Consider the following 22817-nt stretch of genomic DNA (forward strand, 5'->3'; position numbering starts at 1 on the left):
AGTTGACAAACCTAATTTTGTGTTTATTTTTCATTTATTTGCTTAGTATTTTGCTCTCTGTGCTAATGTTTTCGGGTGAATCATATTAAGGTGTTCTAAAACGTCCTCTCTAGTAGTAATATATGAGTAAGTATACGTCTCATTAAATATGTATGATAAATTGTCGATGGTATTTTGCAAATAATGCAATTATCATTCCATCAGTTTTCATTAAATGAAAACGAAAGTCAAATACCGGAAGTCTCTGGCAAATTTTACTGTCCGTTCATTTTCTAAGGGACATTAAGATTAAGAATCGTCTTAATCAATAATTAACACCAGATCTACCAGGCGCCATCACGAGTTATTTGACAAAAGCCTTTTAAGCTCTGCTAATCATAACTTTTCAGCTCTTAAGTGATGTCCTCCGGTAGACGTCTGCTTGACTACAGTCCCTTTTTATCCAGACCAATGACCCCAACAATACCCTTTTCAGTGTTTATCTTCTCTAACAGTGTCTAAGGTAAGCGAATCGATTTGTCTTTTATAGCTGCATTAAACACCTATACGACCTGGAAGCGAGTGTTCCTCGCGGAGAAAAGTGCAAGCGAATCTCCGTATGGCAGGGGGATGCTTAACATACAAAGACACCCTTTGATGCCCTGTGGTACTTGCTTGAACATGGTATTAACCCTGGCGTAGGAGCAGCCTGCATGCATCCCTGGAAACCAATTCTGAGAAAGGAGCTCCGATGTACGGGGTCGTGGCCTCTAATTGGGCATCAGCCGGAAGATGCGTCAAGTGGGAACAACCAATTTGTCGTCTTCGCTCGTTTTCAACGCACCCGCGCGAAGGTGCTTACCGCGCGATACAAAATGCCTACTCTTTATCAAATTTATTTCGATGGAATGGGCTATGAGTTCAAATCAGTGTCTCTGTCTCCATCTCCATCTCTCCCCCTCTCTCTTTCTCTGCCCGACATTCTCACGAGGCTAGCTGGCGGATGACAGTCCATAAAAGCAGCCGTGAAAGATCGGGATTCTTAAAAGCGTCGCTTGAGCTGTGAGTCATACGTTCACGACCATCTCCACCTCTCAAAGTCTACAAAAACATCACCGATATTAAGCCTCCTGCTGCGCTGATGTTTACCAATAGAGAGCTACGATAGACGCATTTTTAGACGAAAAGGGATTAAAAAGGTCATGATTCATACAGTGTCCTTCTCTGTCTCTCTCCTCTGACTCCAGGCTGACCTACATGTATAGACATACCTGAGGAAGTTTCGTCAGTTGTTGGCCTTTCCAAACAGCGCCATTGATAGATACAGTCGGACGTCCGCCTACCAAACTTTTTTTCCGGGGGTGTCATCCAATGTCTGTGGTATTTGAGAATAAGTGAGCAATGTTCTAGGCTCGGAAACACTCATTGCTAAAATTAAATACCGTCTGTGACAGGTAAACATTGGTTAGAAGCGTGTTGCGTATATAGTTGCAATTTCGTTATCAAACGGAAGAAAAACAAAGCTTGAATGGATAGTTAGCCTTGGCTCTATTAATTTTGTTCTTGTGTGGCTTGCACTAATTGTCCTGTTTTCTTCCTATGATAAGGGTTTCCTGACCAGAAAGGTTGCCTGATACAAAAGCAAGGGACTACCATCACATCGCTCATTCATTGATTTGAGTGCCTTGCATGACGACCACGCTCAATCGTCTGCTGGATCAATACAGTGCTTCGGTGGTTACTACTGTGGAAACGAAATCATTTGTTTCTCCTTAAATCGGATCGTGGGCAATCTATTCCTGAATTAGGATTATGTGATTATTTCTGGTTTCCGAATCTCGATCTACAGGAGGTCTCCTCAACCCAGTGATTGTTATCGTCATACTATTTCCGATTTGAAATATATATTGATTAATCTACCAGGTACTATTTCAAACTGTTATACTATTTCATGCTATATCAGATACTGTTATATCGCTTGGACGGCGGAAAGTGATTTGGGTTATATCTGATCGCTTCCGAACCCTCATCTCTATGGTCATCTTCGGCGGAAAGAACCTGTAGCTCCATCGACACGCGTCCGATAGACAACGGTGATAGAAATTACATCTGCATCGATCGATTAACCTTGGAAATTGCTTTCAAACTGTGAATCTGGGGTTGTGAAATATTGGAGAGAAAAACCCCACTGTGAAAAAAGACACGTGGATTTCCATTGAATGCAAGCAAGTACACGCTGTAAATGTGAGGCAATATCAACAGTATATAAGCGAGCGTTAAATTTGAAGTAAAATTTATACATTCGTTTACTACTCTGAAGAACCAGTTACTACAGAAACATAATTTATATACACGGTGTCGTTGTGATCGATTTTCAATTGCTTCCATTAAACAGTGCCTTTAAATTTACCGAGTAAGTGGAATTTAATTTAGCAAGCATGGGCAACGAAGCGCATTGCCGGCACCACACTAGCGGAACGGTGCATTTTCTCATGACTGTCACCCTTCTCATCACACTCTCTCGTGCTACGCTAACATCCACTTTGGCAAGCTGCAACGCCGATCCATCTCTCAGTCTCGCGGATAGGACGAAAAGCGCCGAAATAGTGTTGGCAGGAACATTATTAAAGCTTGACGGTGATAGTACCTTTTTGTTCAAAGTATTCCAAGTTATTAAAGGGGACGGAGAGCTCTACAAGAAGAAAATAAAAATAAGAGTTTCTGACGCCACCGCGTCGCCATCATCACTTGATGCGAGTGAAATGGCGCCACCGATACCACCGTCTACCAGGGCGTATCCCGTTGCTATGACGATACCAACGCCTCTGTCCCCGCGTTGCCTGGGTGGAGCTGTCTTGGGTGAGAGGTATATTGTGTTCGTGCAGAGGTTAGGGTCTAGCCGGAGGATGTTCGAGCTCCTGTCCGATGGAGTCCCTCAGTCGAAGAAAGCAATCAAGAGGATCAAAGTCGCAATCGAAGAAGAAGTCACAACCAGGATGACCACGCCCATTCGTGTCTCGTCCACCGTATCGACCCAGGCGATGGAAGAAGATGAATTCACAACGAGTGACAATCACCAGTCTACTAACCCAGAAGACTCACGAGGTAAGATTTTAAGAGCAATATCATTAAACCCAATCATTTAAATTTCAGATAGTGGAGTATGATATGAGATCAACTCGATTGCAACAACTTTTGTAAATTCAACCAAAGCCAAAGGCATTTTCAACAACCTTGTGCGTCTATTAAAATGTGTGAACATGACGAAGACGTATAATGTAACCCAAACATGATTTCTATGAGATATACAATAGTGTATTGAAATTGTCCTTGGCGTTGTTTTTTCGAAAGTAGTCGCTATCGTGTGGAATATGTATTGGCAAACCCTCTCTAAATCGTTACATATATAAAAGATATTTTTCTTTTCAAATTCATTTACTCTTTAATTACTCTCCTACACATTTCCGTGGAACAGAGAGGGTGGAATATTAGATTTATTGACTATTTCAACTAGTTTCAACACTTTTGAACGTTTAAACAGGAAAAGAGTGAGAAGAGAGAGAGAGAGAGAGAGGGAGAGAGAGAGGGAGAGAGAGAGAGAGGAAGAGAGAGTACATTGATGGACAATCAAACACACGCACATTGTTCCCACGCACACAGCGTACCACCACGCGCGCGTAAATATATATATATAGGCTGCAAATCGATCGTGTTTCATTCATTCACGTAAAACGGCATACTACGAATCGCACACGTGTGGAACAGACACCGGTTTTTTTTCCTGATCGTCTGCTTTCAGCTTTCGGTACCTCCCCCTTCGTAACCATTCCAGCATTCAGCAGCTTCACTTCAATAGTTCAGAAGTATTTTTCGCCGGCAAGTAACTTATTCTGCAATTTAGCGGCGAATTACAAACCGGTGCCGCACTTGTGACGTTAAGATTGGGATTTTTTGGCGGTGGAGAGGACTTTGCCTCTGCCTTTCATTTATCTTCAGTACTATTTAACTTCAAGTATTCAGTTCCAAACTTTAACTGTGATGGCGGGTCAGGAGACAAATAATCTTAATTTAACACCAACTTACACGATAGAAACGCCAGGTAAGCACTTCTTATTAATAACTAGCAACCTGTAAGTTCTGAACGAAATTATACCGAAGTCAGCTGTATAGCATGGTTACTTAGGGCAGTTCAAAAATTCTAAATAGTGGCTCATCTGCGGTCAATGTCAATGATACCGCTACCAAGACGACCCACATTTTGTTTGTTTGAAAATGTGTACTGCCTGACATAGCAACGTTTAAATGCCCGTTCCTTCTATCTCATTCTCTTTGCAATTTTCTTTGACATCCGTTATTCTTCAACTTGAGTTGTTTTACATTTACTTATTTATTTATGAATATGAGTTGATGCTGCTGCTTGTAAAATGTATTTATTGACAAAGTCTGTGCAAGCAGAAAGAATAATCAATTTTGCTTTATACAGTGTACACTGTAATAAGCAGAATAGTTATTGAATTCAATGACAGGGGTAATTATCCTGTAGGCGCTTTTTAGAAAGAAAAAACAGGTTCTATTGTCTTGCTGTAATAGAAATTTTCCTTTCTTAATATTCTTTTACTATTTTAAAAACTAATCAGATGTCCGGGATTCGTGAACAATGATCAATGGGATAACATTTCATACTTTGGTAATAAACTATACAATTATAATCTAAAGAAATGAAAAGTTGGCTATATTACACATTTGTGTAAGGGGACAAATATTGAGTTTAAAATTCAGTCAAGCTTTCTCCTCATGCATAAGTGAAGATGATTGAGACAATATGATGGATATTTTATAAACATAACTGTTAACCCAATGTTACTTCTAGAAGTAAAAGCCCATACTAAAGACTGGAAATCCGCTTAGTGGTCATTCTGGCTTCTGTTAATCCGGGATTTACTGTCTATTACCTTCATGGTATGCATTGAGTCTTAATAGTAATTGTTATAGATCGTTGTATTATGCGTGAACTGGGTAGACAATGGCCTATAGATTTCTGGCATGCCTCTAGAATCTAATGGTGATCTAGAGGCACCACTGACGCACTACTGCAACAATGCATGCATCTGCTTTGAAGATATCCGCAAGAGGACATTCTCCTGTTGCAGTGGTCTCAGCTGACGGCCTGTCATATTGTTTGGCATTCGTTTTTGGTTGTCACATGCCAACCTGCCTTGGGAAGGTCTACCTATGAATGAGCTACAGCTAAATAACTCCCAACAGATCAATAATCAATACTTTGTTCATTGTACGAGCGAAGGTACAAAAGCCACACCGACCATTGCGAAATATCAATAGTTTCCGGTATTACCCGGCTCACATGGCCTGGCAATCATTTTTAAATAGCTCACTGTCTTGGACTTCAGGAACGCTTTAATAGACTAATGTTATAGATTATACCACTATCAGACCCGATTTCGTATGACTTGAAAAGCATAGTTAGCAATTTATATTTAGATGAAGTATTCTTAGGGCCTTAATATCATCTAAGCTCTGAAAGGATCGCATTCCTTTTTTGAAAAGCCTGAAATGGGATCCTCTTTGATTGAGTGCACCGCTCGGCGGTGGGAAAAGGAAATATAGATAGCATGACGATTCCATTCACCCGACGTCATACAAAAGAAATGAAAGAACTTTGTACTTCACGAGTTCTGACATGCAAATAAAATTTACCAGGCATGAAAGCGTGGTATATTCAACTCGAGCCATCCGTTGGTATGGTATGAATCGAAACGAAATCATTTAAGGGGGGTCGCAACTGAATATAGAGAAATTCTATCACAGAGTGTGAGAATAGTTAAACCCAAATTATAAAGTATCGACCGGTTTTGATAACGTTCCTTCACGCTAAATAGATGATCACCTTAATAATTTGATCATCATACTCACGATAACCCATAATTATAACTCGATAGATATACGTGATCATGACCCGGATCCTTCTGGTAATTTGGTAATATTGCTTAACTTTGACGGAAACATGAAGCCTAAAACGGCGTGAATATTAAACAGAGTATATTAACTAAACAATCATTGAATGTTATTCTAAGCACAGACTGGGAAGCATTTAGTATGTTTTAACGACCAAATCGTGTGATATTTATTGCTTTACCATGTCAGCTGAGAGAAAAAAAGAGTACCAATTGGGTCATCTTCTGACGAAATACCTGTGTGACACTCGAACAAAGTCTACAATGTTAGCAAACATCATAGGTAAACGATATCGAGTCCTGTAAAAGCGAAGCTGGTGTGCACACTGTCTTGCAACCACCTACGAAAAAAAGCCCAACTGATATTTTGTTTCAATATCTTCTACCAGTACCACAGCACTCCTCCTATTGTAATGTCAGCAATTCTTAAGATCTTGCTTATTTACCAAAATATTTCGTATAATATTCTTTCGAGGGCTTGGTAGTGGTGATTGATTGGTACACGATGAAATACATCTTGCCGTACATGCCAAAGTACAATAGTTCTAAGTTCTTGACATCATTAACATGCATATTTGGAGTTCGGGTCGATATTGGTATTTGCGATCCTATGCAAATAGCTATATAGCGGTCCGATGGTCGGAAGAAGATTGGACGTCAAAATGACATTGTAAGGTAACATTACGAAATGAAAGGGTCACGATTATGAAGGAAAACTTTCTACATAACAATATGTTCATACGGTACAAATCCTTCTCTAGCAGAAAGAAATTTAATGAGATGTCAGATGTGTATAAAATATTTAAAACAAAACAAATTCAGAGCATGATGATTATGATGATAATAGTAATGAAACTCAAGTTCAAGTTCAGTTTATTTCACATCCAATAAAAAACTTACAGCATTATAACGTTCAGAATACAATTATACCAAATGCAATATATATAAACTGATGATGATACGCCCAAACTTATTCTAACTGCTTTAAAAATAATGTTTTGCATGAATACATTATGAAGATTTATTGGATAGTGTTAACTTCTTCGCCTTAAGTAGGAATATGTGGTCTTATCATATAATTCATCATGGTTTCATGAAAAAGTCTGTTTTTCTCCCCAAATTGTGGTTACCTGTCAGAGCAATCGCTTAATGAGGTAACCAGTAGGTAGACCTAGAGGTTTTTGTTCTTCTACCATTGATTCCTTGAATCGAAACCTTGATCAAACCAAATTATGAACTGGATTCAAGATGTTTCCCAAGAAATAAAGTATCAACTACTCCGAAATGTGGGTTATCATCACAACCACTTGGAATCGAAGCAAGAACCTTTCATAAATCAAAGGTGCTTTTTAATGTTTTGTCAACTTCTTCAACCTATTAAAAATTTACCAGAAACCTTGAACCAGTCGTTTATTTACCTGACAGAGAGCTCGGTGAGATCCTCTGTCTTCGGGTCATCTGAAGTTTGCTGTAAACAATTGTCACCTCTTTCAATTTGATTTACAGTTGATCAGCACGCATGCTCCCGATAGACACGATGTCATCACTTAGAATAATACTTAATGTTTCAAGGAAGACACTGAATCGATTTGGTCTTTTGAGAAGAAAAAAGATTCGAGGAGACGAACTTCTTCATGTGCGAAAGTGTGAGAAAGAAAAAAATATTGAGCATCGGAAATTAACTTTATTGTGATATATATTATAAGTAGGTGCTACAAGTACTTCTTCTTCTTCAAGATAATCTGCCTCCTTCAATACTGAAGATTCTTGCAGATGCTTACGTAGTTACATTCTTGTCTACAGCTTTATCTGTAGGCGGCATAACGTCATTCACTGCTTGGTTACTGCGCAAGAAGATGTTGGTTGGTTGGTGAGAGGGCTGGTGGATGACTTCGCTAAGGTCTCGTAAGAAGAAATGGATGATTCGTTGTTGATTGGTTATTTTTAGAGATGAGGATGAAGATTTGTGATAGTGTAACTCTCTATTTTCCATTACGTAAATGTCCCCTGTCTTATTTGTTCTCTGTCATGTATTGCCTTTTCTCCCATCGTAACTTCCTCTGTGCTTTCCATTACCATATATTCCTTAAGTCATAAAAGTCACAACATCAACATAGTGGAGATCCGTCATCACTAGAAAGTGTTGCATTTCTACATTTCCATTTCGGATGGCGTGCTTCCAAATACAGAATCGTAAAATCTAAGAAAAAACTCAGATACACTGTAAATAAGAAAGAGACCTATCTTTAAGAAAGTATTAATAAAATCAGAACGTTACCGGCATACTGTCTCACGAACTTCCATGCTTATACTGCTCTCGGTCAAAGTACAACATTATTCCTGATGACTCTCCAAAGTATTTAATACAAAATGCATTACTGAGCACAATAGAGCCAAAATAGCTTTCAAATGCCATTTTATTGGGGGTTATGTTTGTTTTCTAAACAAAGAAATTCTCTTTACACCATTTTCTCCTGCAGCGACGACATATTTACAGATCAAGGTCAGTGTTAAACACAGTGCTCAATAAAGGGTTCATAATTATAGTTTGCTCAAATACTTTGATAGCTGTTCGCTTCTTTTAGATCCCGTCAGCACTTTCGTTTTCTCATCCACTTCTTTGTTTCCTGTCTTCTGTCCGTGGCGGGTTAAAAGCATACATCTTAATTTGCCAAAAATTTGTTAGTTTTCTCTCACTTGTCGGTCAGGTAAAGTCAAAGGAAAATAGAACAGGTTTATTGAACTGTAATTATGGTTTTATAGGGTGACCAAACAGAAGTTCCAATTGTGCCCGACCTTCGCATCAGTTTTAAAGAAAGATTATAAATGGACGTTTAAATTCCAACCTTTGGTATATACGAGTGAAATTTGTATTGATCAAGGATAAAATGCCCTAACCACATAATTTTTCAGGTGAAATGGCCAAGGCTTTTTGTCTACAAAATGATTATGGATTGGAAAGGATAACTGTTTGTTCCTTCTACCTAAATCTCATGAGGAATGTCCCAAGTGTGTCATTATTGATGCATTCTTAGAAAATATTGGGAATCCGTTTATCAAAACAGAAATGATTTAAAGTCAAATCGATTTGTGTTACCAGGCCACAAAGCGGCACTAACCTTACTCGATGCACGTCAAAAAGTTAGAGACGAGTTTTCACTGGCTCCACGGGTCCTTGTACCGATTTGTCAGGAATTCCTCGCTCTTTTCACCTCTGGTCATGCATTCATAAGTCCCTTTGTTGCTCACACTCTGTCGCCTATAAAATAGAGACATCACCGAGACAGATAGTGTCAGATGAAGTTTTGCTGTACACGTCATTCTTTTGGTGTTATATTGTTAATCTGCGGCGCTTGAAAAGCTTCGCGTTTGACATTGCGGCGGAAAGTGGCACAAAAGGAGAGGACCTGCCCTAACCTGTCTGCGGCCTTTAGCCACTTATTTTATTAAGTATCAGGGCACATTGCCTTCCAATCAAATATGAAGGCAGTCATCCTGTGAATAAACTTTAAAGGTGTTTTCAAAATACTATTCAACCCCCACAATAAAAGAGGATTTCCTTTCATTTTCTCAATTCGTAAAGCTCGGTCCATCTTTAGACTCATACGACGTACATTTATCTTCATCAGACACGAAAGCTCAACTAAGCTTCGTAAAGCCTTATTTTCCCCTTGCAGGCGGCGTAGGAGTTAGCTGAACTTTAAATTATATGGAGATTGAAATACCAACTCAATGAATATATATAAATATTACTAAATGACTTAAAGTACTAAGTATATATATATATATATATAATATGGAGGGTTATTAGTATATGATGAACGATATATTCATGATATAATATGTTCAGGTTGTGGATATCAGACATAGTTCTTTTAATTTATGTAAAAATCCAATTAATCTGAAAATCTATCTATATTCATTGAGCAATTTACTTGGAGCGCAAAAATTATAATGACGCGTTGCATTGATTTAAATTATTAAAAAAACAATTTCACCCTACATCAAAAAGATGTAATGGATTTATCTTAAATATTACATTCTGCTTTTCATAGCATGTCATAAACCTAGGGTAGAAGATGACAAGTTGTGGGGGAACTGACAAGGCAAAGTTTTAAAATAAATGCATATTGTTCATTTCTATATACATGAGTTGTCCGTCTTATTTCTCTTAACGATTTTATAGACCAGTATCCCTATCCACCCCCATGCAATTTTTTTTAATCGTAAGCTCATATCATACCCTTGATTCATTTTAAAACATAAAACGTAGGCATAAAATGCATTTTTTTTTTGCTAAATATATTATGATGCGAGGCAAACTAAGTTTAATTTGTTAACTTTTTTCAACCACCTCCCACTTTTTCTGATAACCGAAGAGATCCTCAAGAAGTTTAGTATATGGTTCGTCAGGTCATACCAGGTACATTCAATGTGATGTCTCTATAGTATACTAAGCAGCTATTTTGTTTGTTAGTTAATGCTAGTAAATTATGGTTTTATCGAACTACTTAAATACAAGACGTATCGAAACTATAAAAAGTAAAATTGATTTCTTCAGCATGAATATTTCTACAACTTCATATCCGGAGTCCTATTTCTAATTTATCACGACTAAAAGAAGGCGATTTATTCGACCCTAGATTTTAATCTGAAATATTGCAATGTGTATCTAACACAAGTAATAATCTATATATATCTCCAAACTTTTCTTTCCCCTGACATACTTAGTTCACATTTGAAATCTCATAGGTTATTTCGTCATACGCATGCAATATGTACTTCACGGCGATAGGCCTATTGAGACGGCAGCTCTTTGCACAGGCAACAATAGTAAAGAATATATCTCCTGATCAAATATTTAGAAACGTAACATGTGTCATCCTCTAGGTATGTAATCAATAGATGCCATTGACGATCAAACTGGCTGTGTTTGGGCAAAGGTTTACAAACACAGACCACGTGTTGCATTATCTGTATGTCTGTATGTTTTCACACACCTTCGGAAACAGAAGCAATGAATTAGCAGAATGAGTAGGGAAAAGGCGCCGTTTACACGTGGCGCCACATTTCCAGACGTATTCGTGCTAGCGTAGCACGTGTGGTGACCACGGAGTCGGTCACTTTATGTGAACGTACATTCAGTTGACTTGAATGTTTAGTTTATTTCAGGACCGGATAGCAACGTCAAAAATAAATGTTTCGATGTTTCTAGAATGACGTACACACAGCCAAGAGGTTTACTGCTTTGCCTGCTCTATTAATTAAGCATTGTTTTTGATAATATCCTCTTTTTTAAAACGTTAACGGGACTTTTAATTATTTACATCTTGTTTATGATTGTTGATTTTTAGAAATGTGAAATATTTCAAGGCAAAGACAGAAAACACCCAAGTCTCTTATTCCAATGTTTATGTTAATGAGTTGAGCTATTTTTAGCCAATGCCTACACAATGCATGTTATTATTGTGTTAATACTTGCAGTCTTTCTGAAAATAACACTATTGTCTGTTTTAATAACGTAACCCACGCATATAATTCAAAACAAATACCATTACCACATGAAAGATGTTTTTCCCACAAAATATTTGGGTTTTACGGTTTTAGACATGCAGTTCGGATAAACCATATTTGGATTTATTATGGTAAAAATGTGGATTTGCGCGGTATAATAAAGAATATTGGTCGGAACATATAGTGAAGGATATTTAGCAATACGTCATCACATCGGCCCATTATAAAATGACATCATTAGTGTGAGAGACTGTCCTTACTTTTTAATTTGTGGTCTGCTGCGGTTGGATGGGGAGTAGAATGCAATTAGCTGATAGTAATACACATTTATGTTAGTTGACTTCCGTTTGCGGACCGCTCATCTATAACCACGCTATGGTTTCACTCATCATACTGTCTTAAAGGGGGGGTGTCGAAAGTCGCTCTTTTATTTTAGAAATATTAGACATCACTTTGTTGTGGCGTTGAATCCATTCCAAATTATAACGAAATCCACTCCAAAGTGGAGGTTTGAATCACTCTTTTGATGGTGGATTCAGTCTGTTTGGAGCGTGGATTTCCACTTAAAAATGAAGAAATCCCTGATTATATGGCTCCTAAAAAGATGGCTTTTCATTCCAAATGAAGAGCTGCTAACATGACTCGCAAGTAGCATGACTGTTAAGAGTGGACTTTCATTCCAAAACGGAGCCATTCCTAATAGTTACTGATTCCTAAAAAGAAGGATTTTCCCTCCAAATGAAGCCATTTCTAATATGACTCTTAAAAGAGTTCAGGTTTACTCCTGTACATTTAATCACTAAAACTCCGTTTCCGGTTGTCCGTGGACGCTTCTGCTAAGTACAGGCACTCATGTTTTCGCGTTTCCCTGGCAACTACCTTACACAGAGGAGTCCACCAACAATCTATTTTAAGCTCTTTCAGATGAGGGGTAAAAATGAAATTAATTAATTCGCCCGTTGAACTGAATGGTTCATTAGATGATCATCATAATCAATATTTTGATGAATGAAAACTAGCAGAGCCTCTCTTTCCGATAATGGGAAGTAGGAAACAAATTAAAAGATAAATTCATTCTGGAAGCGTAAGCTCGCACTATCATATATATATCCATGTATACATTAATTAACGTAATTATATTACGATGGAAATTGTTTTTGCATGTACCATTTTGATTCGAGGATGCCGCAGTTTTTTCATTCATAATACAGCTGTCCGACAATGTATGCGTTCAATATGCACCCGTCATTTTCTTTGACAAAAAATTGCGGTTTCCATTGATTGTACAGAGCAAAATGGGTGGTAATTTCAACAAAAGAAAACCTACAAAGCTGAACAATTTCCTCAAAAAACCACTGATCGCTTGGCACCCCATGCCTGCAAAACCGTGTAAAATAATTCTTCAGTGTAGATTCTCATAATGTCAGATTATCAGTCCTGATCGCTGAGAAAGGAAATGGAACAAAATCTCTTTCAGAATCGGTTTAGCTGAACTTAAAAGTCAACTTTGTCTTTTGTTAGATGGTTCAAAAGTGACCGGAAATACCAAAACAAATACAAAGATGAAACAAAAATCCCTTTTTCTCCTCTTCTCACCTAGTTATTGGTGTTTATTTAGTTGTACCGTTTGTTGTGGTATCGGGAATATAGTTCCGCTCCTCATCTGTGACTTTCCGGTCGTGACGTCACAAGGTCATTCGGGCCATCAAACCATAGAACTAGTTCACTGAGGTATATAGCTTTGTTGCAAAAGAAATTAAAATGTCTTATTTCTAAGCAGACTATTATAGCGTTGTATAAATGGTTCCAAACTGTATAATCTTCTGCTGAGAACTAGAAGGGTGGTACCTCCGATTCTTCAGCGCCCTTTTGGCGCTAAACTAACGTAATGATAATTCCTTCATATCGTCACATGTCCTCAGTTTTAACGTGATGATTATGTACATCTTTCTTTTTAATTGGACCTCATGTTACACACGTACGTGTGAACATATGATATCAGGTCGAGGTGTGTCTTTGACAATGTTTGCTTAGTTCAAACATAGGTCCTCGGTTCCCATGTGTACGTTTATCTACTGTAGTCGTGATGACATAATTTTGAGACACAGGGTACATAATACAAACGTACATGAAAGGGACATTAATACCCCCAAAATCGTTAACTAGACTGAGATATCAGGCCCGAAAGGAGAAACATCTGATTTGTAAAAATTGGCATGGGAATATTATGAACTAAGATCTTAACCTGCTTGGATATGTCATCATGCATGACACGGGCAATAACGTAAGTTTCGATGCTATACAGAAATCTAACTTTGTGAAATACAATACATGCGTTTTTATTCATTTTTCTGCCTCACTATGGTAGTTTTGCAAAAAAGGGTATTTTATTCTTGTGTCCCATTATTCAATTTCATTCCTATAACATTCTTCCCCCGTGATTGTCATACTCTTACAAAAGTCCTTATAAATCATTTCTTGTGTATGGAACCAAAATAGTTATCATGGTTTAATCTTCTGTACTTGAATTAAAGGAACTTCGTAATTCATGCATGCATTCTTGACACAATGAAACGATACCAGTTCCGTTCTCTCCTCAGTCTTTCACACCCCCTCTCATCATCAAGTCCTCACTGGCACCACACCCACAACCACATCCATTTAACATCTTGATACCACTTCTTATACCATTATAATTACTGTCTCGCCGCAACCAACACACCAATGTATAACATGACGACAAGTTTCTTTAATTAACCGTGTAATTCCCCCACTCCTCATATAATATTTCTGGTATGCTTGCGAGTGGGCGACCTTTGGTATGTTTGGGATTTTCGCTTTTTTGTTTGTTTTTCCAGACGCTCACCCGGCTATCATTATTTGCATACTATCAGAAGCATGTAGGATATTAATATCCCATAACCGACTTAGGGCACAATGACCCGTGGTTGCAAGGAATTCAAAATATGCGACAGTGGTGGTACAAAAGGTTGAAATTCCACCAAACCTTTATGGAAATATGTCTCCAGTATTATCTGAATGAGCTTCCCCATAGCTTAGCTCATACTGTAATCACTGGCAATTGTAAATTTGCATGATGGTAATATACCACAGGTCAACCCTATATAGTGATTATTAACATTAAGTAAATAATGATATCGACAAATATAAACATGATTGTTTTGTAATCAAATATTGACTTCGAATTGAAACTGGGTAATCAGCAAATTTAGTAATATACTTCCTGAAATGTTTACTACTTAAGGCCTGGTATAGGAAGTGAATATTTTTGGTTATCCCGCGGTACAAATGGCAAGCTCCTCAAAGTGTAAAGTGTCGCTGACCACATAGTAAGGAATATACATAGATATAGAATATACAAGATATAGTACAAGTGAATAGTAAATATAAACATGTTGGCACTCTACCTTCTTATGCGTGGCCAAGTCATCGCCACATGGTTTCTTTAAGGAAACGCCTTGTTTATTTATATTTTATAGAGATATATATATTTACTTAAATTAGTGTTTATGTACCAGGTTGTGCTAGACAGACGCTGACCATGAACCGTTGAAATTGAGTCCATTGATAGAATATGTCAATCTTCCAGTTGCCAAACTCACTTAAAAAACCGAACCCTTTTTCATTAAAAAGAGGCGGGGTGGTAATCTGAACTAGTGCATTAAAACGAGGCGGGGTGCCATTAATTGCGCGTAAAGTCGAAAGAATACTCCTACATATATATTATCAACCAGTCAGTGACATGAACACAACATTGTGAAGTATTGATTGTGAAGTATTGATGGCAAAGTTGGTCTCCAGGTTCATTGAGGTTTTTACAACCTTTTGGTCGGAAATGACACAAAAATAAAACAGAAACGAGTCATATTTGTTATTTGTCTCGAATATATGATAACAAAAAACATTTGAAAAATTCACTGACTAATGGTCCAGTATATGAAGTATATAAATGAATCAGAATACATTCTAGGTCCTGGTTTTTATTCCATAACATTGTGTTAAATTACATCTTGCCTTTCTTTCAAATAAAGAAATGATTATTACAACGACAATAACATTTTCAACAATTCATCAACTTTTCGAGAAGTAAATGTATATCATTGAACAAAGAAAAAAAAATATAATGTAGTTATAAAATTTGTTTATATAATGTGAATCCTGAAGTTCTATAATAATAAATAATAAATAAATTTAGGAGCTTAAGAATGGTGTACCGCACAGATGTGACGCTCCTAACCCCAATTACAGGTTAATTGCGACCGAATTTTGACACACCGGGTGTTGAATTTGACCCTTTATTGGTAGTGGTTTTTGCACCCCTATATGGTGTCTATTAGGCGGCTGGTGTCCAGCTCTGCCGATGATTGTTGCGTTAGATTCCTGGTGTGCCCCCTTTCTTTTCTTGGAGTTTATTGTTGAGGGGTTGGTTATGAGCCGCAATAAAACCCTCTGTACCAAATATAACATCCACAGCAAGAACAATGCTTGGGAAGTATAAATGATGAGATAAGACACGGGACAGACAGACTGAGAAGATGATTTGATTCGGAAATAACAATCAGTTAAAGGAAAATGTGTGCAATGGAATGTATTGAAGGTTTCCTTCTCGACTTGTTTTTGTACGGAATGATCTACAACAGCGTGTATTAAATTCTCCCAATTGTAATACCGCCTTCGTAATCAGCGATTTATTAAAAACCAAGACATATCATTAGTCATAAGGCACTTCTCAATGTTTAACATATTACCAAAGATGTGATTTGGGGGGTTCTTTTAATATTTCCAATATACATGTACTTCAACGATCCATCTTTAAACCATACTATTTTCTAAGGAAATTTGAATGAGTGAATTTAAAATACTTCAGTCTTGTCCATGAAATTGTGAATTTGAACAAAATTAGTTCGTTGACATTATTATTATCAAATGTCTCTATTTTGTTCCCCTTTTCTCTTTACTCCCTTCTGCAGACGATGCCGGCAGGACGAATACCGATTACATTCCGAAAACTTCCGAATCACACTTCGAGCCATGTCCGACCGGATACGAATCTTACTGCTTCAATAAGGGAATGTGCCAGTGGGTTTCGGGTATCAGCCAACCGTCATGCGAGTAAGTAATCCCTCTCTCTCTCTCTCCCCCCCCCCCCCCCCCACCTCTCTCTTCTTTTCCTCTCTATTTTTGTCTTTCTTTATTTTATCCCTCTTTCTCTCTCACCACACCACACATACCCACACACACAATATTCGCTTTATCTAAGTAGTATTCATAATATGCACACGTGTTCAATATTTGAACACACTGTATCAAACTGTGGAAAACATAAACTGTGAAAAAACTGTGGACATAGTGTGAAAAGATTGTGGACATTGTGTGAAAAACTGTGGACATAGTGTGAAAAAACTGTGGACATAATGCGTAAACACTGTGAAAATATTAATTCCACTGTAAACACAGTGATTCTACAGGGCAAACATTATCTTGAAAAGTCTCCCAATGTACTGATACCTTTTGCTACCTTCAGAGGGGAAAAAAAGTCATAAAAGAGCGATGGAAGTTTGCATTAATACATATTGTTCATGTAATAAACTTCAAACAACGATTCCGTATTTAATTTTTTAGAAAGGAAACGTGGCAAAACAATTAACCTGCATTATTTGAACCTATTTTCTAACGATTTCCGTATCCTTTTCCCTTTCTCTCCGGAAATTACAGGTGTGTTAACGGTTACAGAGGGGAACGATGTCAATATAGAGTTCTTGAAACAGATAGTAAAGGTAAGACTGATTTAAAGATTATTTTCTTTTTACATATCATACCTCTTTGAGTTACATTGCATGCTTTTACGACGGTTTTTTATTTGCATGAACGGATGAACCCACAGTGCTGATATGTAGTTTACATCCCAGTTTCTATAAACTTTTAACAAAGTTTCTTTTGAATGAATTTTTTTTTAAAAGTTTTAATTTCGAATACCTGTTAAAATCGTTTAAATATAAAAACAAATCACCTCGAAATCAAATTGAAATTTAAAACTGCTGAGGTTGGGAATGAATATTAATATTGACAATATTTTTGATAATTCTGTTAAACTAGCGACGCCTGAGAGATGGCGCCTATTTTTTTGATATTTCAAAAGGATTTTTGATCATTCAAAATAGATCAAGAGTATTTTGCTCTTTTCTTAATTGCAGCTTGCATGAAATAAACATTTATCCAACATTTAACTATTCAAATATTCTCATTGCCTCATTTTCATTTTCTGTTTTATTTCATTATTCTTTGTGTGTCCATAGAACGACTTTTTGGAGATTATTGGGAAGTTTTCATCATTGGAACAATATTTGGAATAGTGATTCTCTTAACTCTGATCGGGGCAATTGTATACGTGGTACGGAAGTAAGTGCAAACCCATTTTTATTATTTCGTTTTCATTATTCATTCATTGGTCAAATCACAACCAACTTGTATTCATTTCTTTTTCGCTTTTCAGCTTTACTAATTACAAGATAAAATTACGTGATTATATTGATTACTAAGGAAAATGTATGTTAACAAATGTACTGTGTTATATCTCTATAATAATCTCTATCATAAATTTCATTTTATATACTCATGCGGGGTTAAACTTAGGAAAACGATAAAGACTCCCTGCACAGAGAGATCAAAATGCACTTTAGTAAGGCATTAATTCTGAATTGCCACTCTCCATCCTGGTTTTGAATGGGTACCCAGTAGGATGCGGACGTTACTGTGGATGGATTGGCAAGTGCTGCACTTGTAAAATGGCGCCTGGCGGGAATACCCCCGAAGGAGCGGATTAGCAACTGGGATAATAATAATTGCAATGTAAAGCACTTAGTAACGAAGTGTTAAGCGCTACACAAAATGTGACTTTGGTTATTATCATTGCCTTTCATATTCTTCATCTTTATATCTTTCTTGAACAGAAGAAAAGAGTCGCAGACGAGGAGGCAGACACAGGAGGAGGCGGCGGATGCTTTCATCCAAACTAACTTCCAACCTAGTGATGACGTAGAACAACAACAACAACAACAACAACCTGATGACAATCAAAACAAAGCAGCAGACAGATACATTAGGGTAGGTAGAGTCAGATATTATTATGTTAAATGAATAATTGTTATAGGATTACTGCCTCCTAGACTATCGCCCTCGACAAATCCCCCCCCCCCCCCCCTCACCACCTCTACCAAAGAGTCACAGAACCCTCACCCTCATACGCACAGGAGACCAAACCCCAAATACAGTACCCCTTAGAACAACAACAGCAACAACCTGATGATAATCAAAACAAAGCAGCAGACAGATACATTAGGGTAGGTAGAGTCATATATTATTATTTCAATGAATTGTTATAGGATTACTGCCCCCTAGACTATCGCCCTCGACAAATTCCCCCCCCCCCCCCTCCCACCACCACCACCGGAAAGCCACAGAACCACTCACCCTCATCGGCACCAGGAGACCTAACCCCAAATACAGTAACCCTTGTTGTATTGCCCCAAAGGTAATTAATTATTCGGGGGTTGTTAAGTAGTCCTGAAGAGGATAAGTTGCCCCCATTTAGGCTCGAAAAAATATTACGCCAACCGGCAAGGAAAATTTCTTCATCCTTTTGTTTTTCTCTTCTTATATTCCTCTACTTGTTTCGTCCTCCACTAATTTCGTTTTCTAATTCTTCTACTCTTTCCCTGTTGATTAATCTTAAGCTTCTTCCTGTCACTATGAACATGACTGACAAAGAAAGCGGACAAAATATACAGTTCCTCAGGTAGACAAAGGAACATCCCTTCACTGCTATTATGTAAAAATGTGTAGAACAGGTGAATATGCATGTGACACCTGTTCTACACATTTTTACATAATAGCAGTGAAGGGATGTTCCTTTATCTACCTGAGGAACTGTATATTTTGTCCGCTTTCTTTGTCCGTCATATTCATAGTGTGTATCAATACTCTTGCACTTTTCATTTTCCTTCTCCTACCCATTTATTTTGATGTTTCGTCATCATCAAAATAGAGTCGTTATTTTTCATCTTTGATAGTTTATCCAATGGTTCCTCTTCTTCACTCCTCTCCGATGAATTTTCGTTTAGTTTCTTCTCAATAATGTTCACCATTCTGTTACTTGTTCTTCTTTGTATCATCCTCACTTTTCAAAAATATATATGATGAATATTATTGATTACTAATTTCTTTTCTTTCTATCATGTTTTTTCTCTCCAATAGTTACCTACCAACGAGCGGTATCCGATCGTAGAGACGGCGGTCGACAGTGAGACCCTTCCTATAACAAACTTCGGCAACTCGCATCCCAGCTCGGGTTCGTTCAGACTCCAGGACCCTCCCTTCAGGAAAGGCTCCAACCATTCAACCGTTTCAACATCAAAAGAAAGCACGGTATGATAGATCGAAACGCGGAGAACAAGCCGGGAATAATTCCTTTCATATTCACCATCTTCTGTCTCTCACACTTTATATCTCTTTCATTAATTTTACACAAGAGCCGAACGGCTCTGAGTTGCCTATTTTGCAGAAGGTGAAAGTGACTGAAAATGCAAAAAAGTTTGAACTGTTATTGCACTTTGAAAGGTTTGGTATTTTTATGGTACCAGTTTGGAGCGTAATATCACCGTTATTATGGGATCAGGCACATAATATTTTATAAAGATATCTTTTTTTCTTTCCTTTTTTTCTTTTTTTAAAGAAACAAAAGTGATTTGTTTATTTGAAGAAAAAAAATACAACTTCTACCCATTTTTAGACATCATATGAATTATGTATGTTTGATAGAAGCAACGGAAAACTTTCTGTTGAAGTGAGAGGAGAAGAATTTATTAATACCGCCAAATCAAAGCCAACGTATGGCCTTTGACATGTTGTAAAGAAATGCTGTGTATACTTAATTTATTGTCTATTACATCAACTGTACTTGTATATTGTGTATTTTATCCGTAAAACGTTTGTACAATGGCTATATTTTGTATTTTTGAAATAAATATATAGCGGTGTATAAAAATTTGTTTTTTTACAAGTGAGGCGATTTTAAAGGAAATCTATCATAAAAGTCAGCATCATTATTATTTCATCGATTAGATTGATAATCCTGTCTATAGTTTTGAATTTTCGAGGTATAGTAGAAAATATATATCTTTAGTAATTTATATATACATTATTGCCTAATATATTCCAGTTCTCACTTCCATGTTTATTGCATTATTTGGTGGTAATCTTGAGAACTTTTCCTTTAAAAAGAGGCGTTTTACATCTGAATATATATATATACATGTACGTGTTTTCGACGCATTTTCAGCGTAATCATAACTGTAACCCTGTGAAGTTTCATAATGAAATATAAGGTATGCATTTTTAGATGCAAGATAATATTCACGTTTTTACCCAGAAAAGGAGTTATCTGACTACATTTTTAAAATTTGAAATCGAATAGTGTTTTTTGTGTTCGTTTTGTGTGATACATGTATAACCAACAATTCATCTACATTTGTGATTATAACAAGAATTTTGAAAGCTTTTCGTGTTTTGTAATGGAAACAGTACTAAAATACATTTTGTGTAATGATATCTGATTGTCCATGCCTATTAACGTGTTGAGGTGCGTAGTTTAAAAGCAATTTTCTCGATATCTTGAGAATATTTCTTTTTCCCCTGTCATGACGAATCACTATAAGTCTATTGAAGATTCGAATTCATAATGAGACCTGAAAAGACAGTCTAAACAATAAACTTATTCATTATCATTCCAAAATATGTCACTAAAGAATGGATGTACAATTATGTTCATGAATTGAATCAGGCATATCTGAAAGTATGCAGTCCTGTTAAAATCTTCGTGAAAAGAGGGTCCTGTCTTATAAAAATTTGCGATTGATCCACATTGGTCGCAAGTCCTCCAATCAATCGCAAACTTCCCAACTATTATCTCTGTGGTACAGACTTGCGACTGATTGTAAGCTGTGATCAATTTGAATCAATCGCAATAATTTCTAAGACTGGGAACATATTAATTAATTATTATGCCATTGGTGTGTATGCAGTTTACAGGCTGAACTTAACCGAATTGAAATCTATGAGGGATATCTTTATATATATAGTAAGTTATATATTGTGCTCGTAGCGTATGTATTCGTAAAAAAAATATGATATTTTGTTTTTGCAAAGCAAAGTATGATTTGACTTGATAAAACGATGACTGTACCCTAATATGAAACGACTTTTTATAGAATTTCATCGAAATCAGTTATAAATAAATTATTTTGTTGCTGCAATTGTTACAATGCAATTCAAATGGACTCGGCTGTTATGCTTTATGTGTCGGAGTGTTACAGTACCTTATAAAAATATTTTTCTGCATGAGTTACACACATGGGTGAATGAACATTCTTCAAATGGAGAAAATGCTTTTTTTTTCAAAGTGGGGGGGGGGGGGGGGGTTGCATCACCAAAAGGGGAATGAGCAAAAGCTGAAGAGGTGAGAAAGAAGGGGTTATAATCTGAGCTATTTTACTTAATGAGAACACTAAATACGGTCAATACCTGCATTAAAACGAAACATAATTCATGTTTGAAGATACGAACCTCTGACCTCACTGGCTTAGCCCTTCACACAGACCACTATGTCACGTTGTAAACTCGATGTTTTACACCAATTAAACCAATGATAAGCTGTATGTCAATTATACATATTACCTGAACTGGTTTCACAAAGAACAGAGAAAAAACAGGACGCCAGAGTATTTCGTTATTCCTAGTAGACAGGTGAAATTGCAAATCATAAAACACATTTTCTTTGAAACGCCTTCGATAAGAAGAATAAGCTGAAGGGATGCTGGAAAAAAGAGTCTTGCCCCCCCCCCCCCTTCTCTCTCTCTCTCTCTCTCTCTCTCTCTCTCTCTTTCTCAATCTCCTCATTGTTTCTTCTTCTTTTTTCTCACTCTCCCCTTCCTTCTCTTTCTTTCTCTTCTCTATCTCTCTAGCTTTTAATCTCTCTTGCTCTTTCTCCATCACCCCCTTCTCTCTCTCTTCCTTTCTCTTTTATATCTCTCTTGCCCTTTGTCCATCCCTCTTTTTCTGTCTCTCTTTCTCCTTCATCTACTCATCTTTTTTTCTCTCTTTTTTATTCCTCTTTCCCCTTTTATCTTGCTTTCTCTTCTTTCTCTCTGGCATTTAATCTCTCTTGCTATTTCTCTCTTTCTCTCTGTCTCTTTTCTCCTCTCCCTCTCCCTTCTTTCTCTCCATGTTTGTTAATCTTTCATTATTTATAACTTTCCCTCTCTCTCAGTGTCACAC

At 37.1% G+C, this 22817-nt stretch overlaps 1 protein-coding gene across 1 annotated transcript; it reads left to right on the forward strand.

Annotated features, from left to right (window-relative positions):
• Positions 1-444: 444 nt before the first annotated feature.
• On the forward strand, positions 445-21810 carry LOC100892796. The gene is made up of 6 exons (XM_011662137.2): positions 445-3084; positions 16457-16598; positions 17202-17263; positions 17783-17885; positions 18437-18590; positions 19740-21810. The coding sequence occupies exons 1-6, from the start codon at positions 2418-2420 to the stop codon at positions 19914-19916; spliced, it is 1305 nt and encodes a 434-aa protein (XP_011660439.2). The 5' UTR covers positions 445-2417; the 3' UTR covers positions 19917-21810.
• The last annotated feature ends 1007 nt before the right edge of the window (positions 21811-22817 follow it).

The sequence above is a fragment of the Strongylocentrotus purpuratus genome, unplaced genomic scaffold (assembly GCF_000002235.5).
Source record: "Strongylocentrotus purpuratus isolate Spur 01 unplaced genomic scaffold, Spur_5.0 spur5_scaffold_10, whole genome shotgun sequence".
NCBI classification, from domain to species: domain Eukaryota; kingdom Metazoa; phylum Echinodermata; class Echinoidea; order Camarodonta; family Strongylocentrotidae; genus Strongylocentrotus; species Strongylocentrotus purpuratus.

Excerpts from the sequence above, each read along its gene's own strand:
- LOC100892796 (XM_011662137.2), top strand. The coding sequence starts at position 2,418 with ATGGGCAACGAAGCGCATTGCCGGCACCACACTAGCGGAACGGTGCAT. Across the intron at positions 16,599-17,201 it reads ATCAGCCAACCGTCATGCGA|GTGTGTTAACGGTTACAGAG; the intron begins GTAAGTAATCCC and ends CGGAAATTACAG. Across the intron at positions 17,886-18,436 it reads ATTGTATACGTGGTACGGAA|AAGAAAAGAGTCGCAGACGA; the intron begins GTAAGTGCAAAC and ends TTTCTTGAACAG.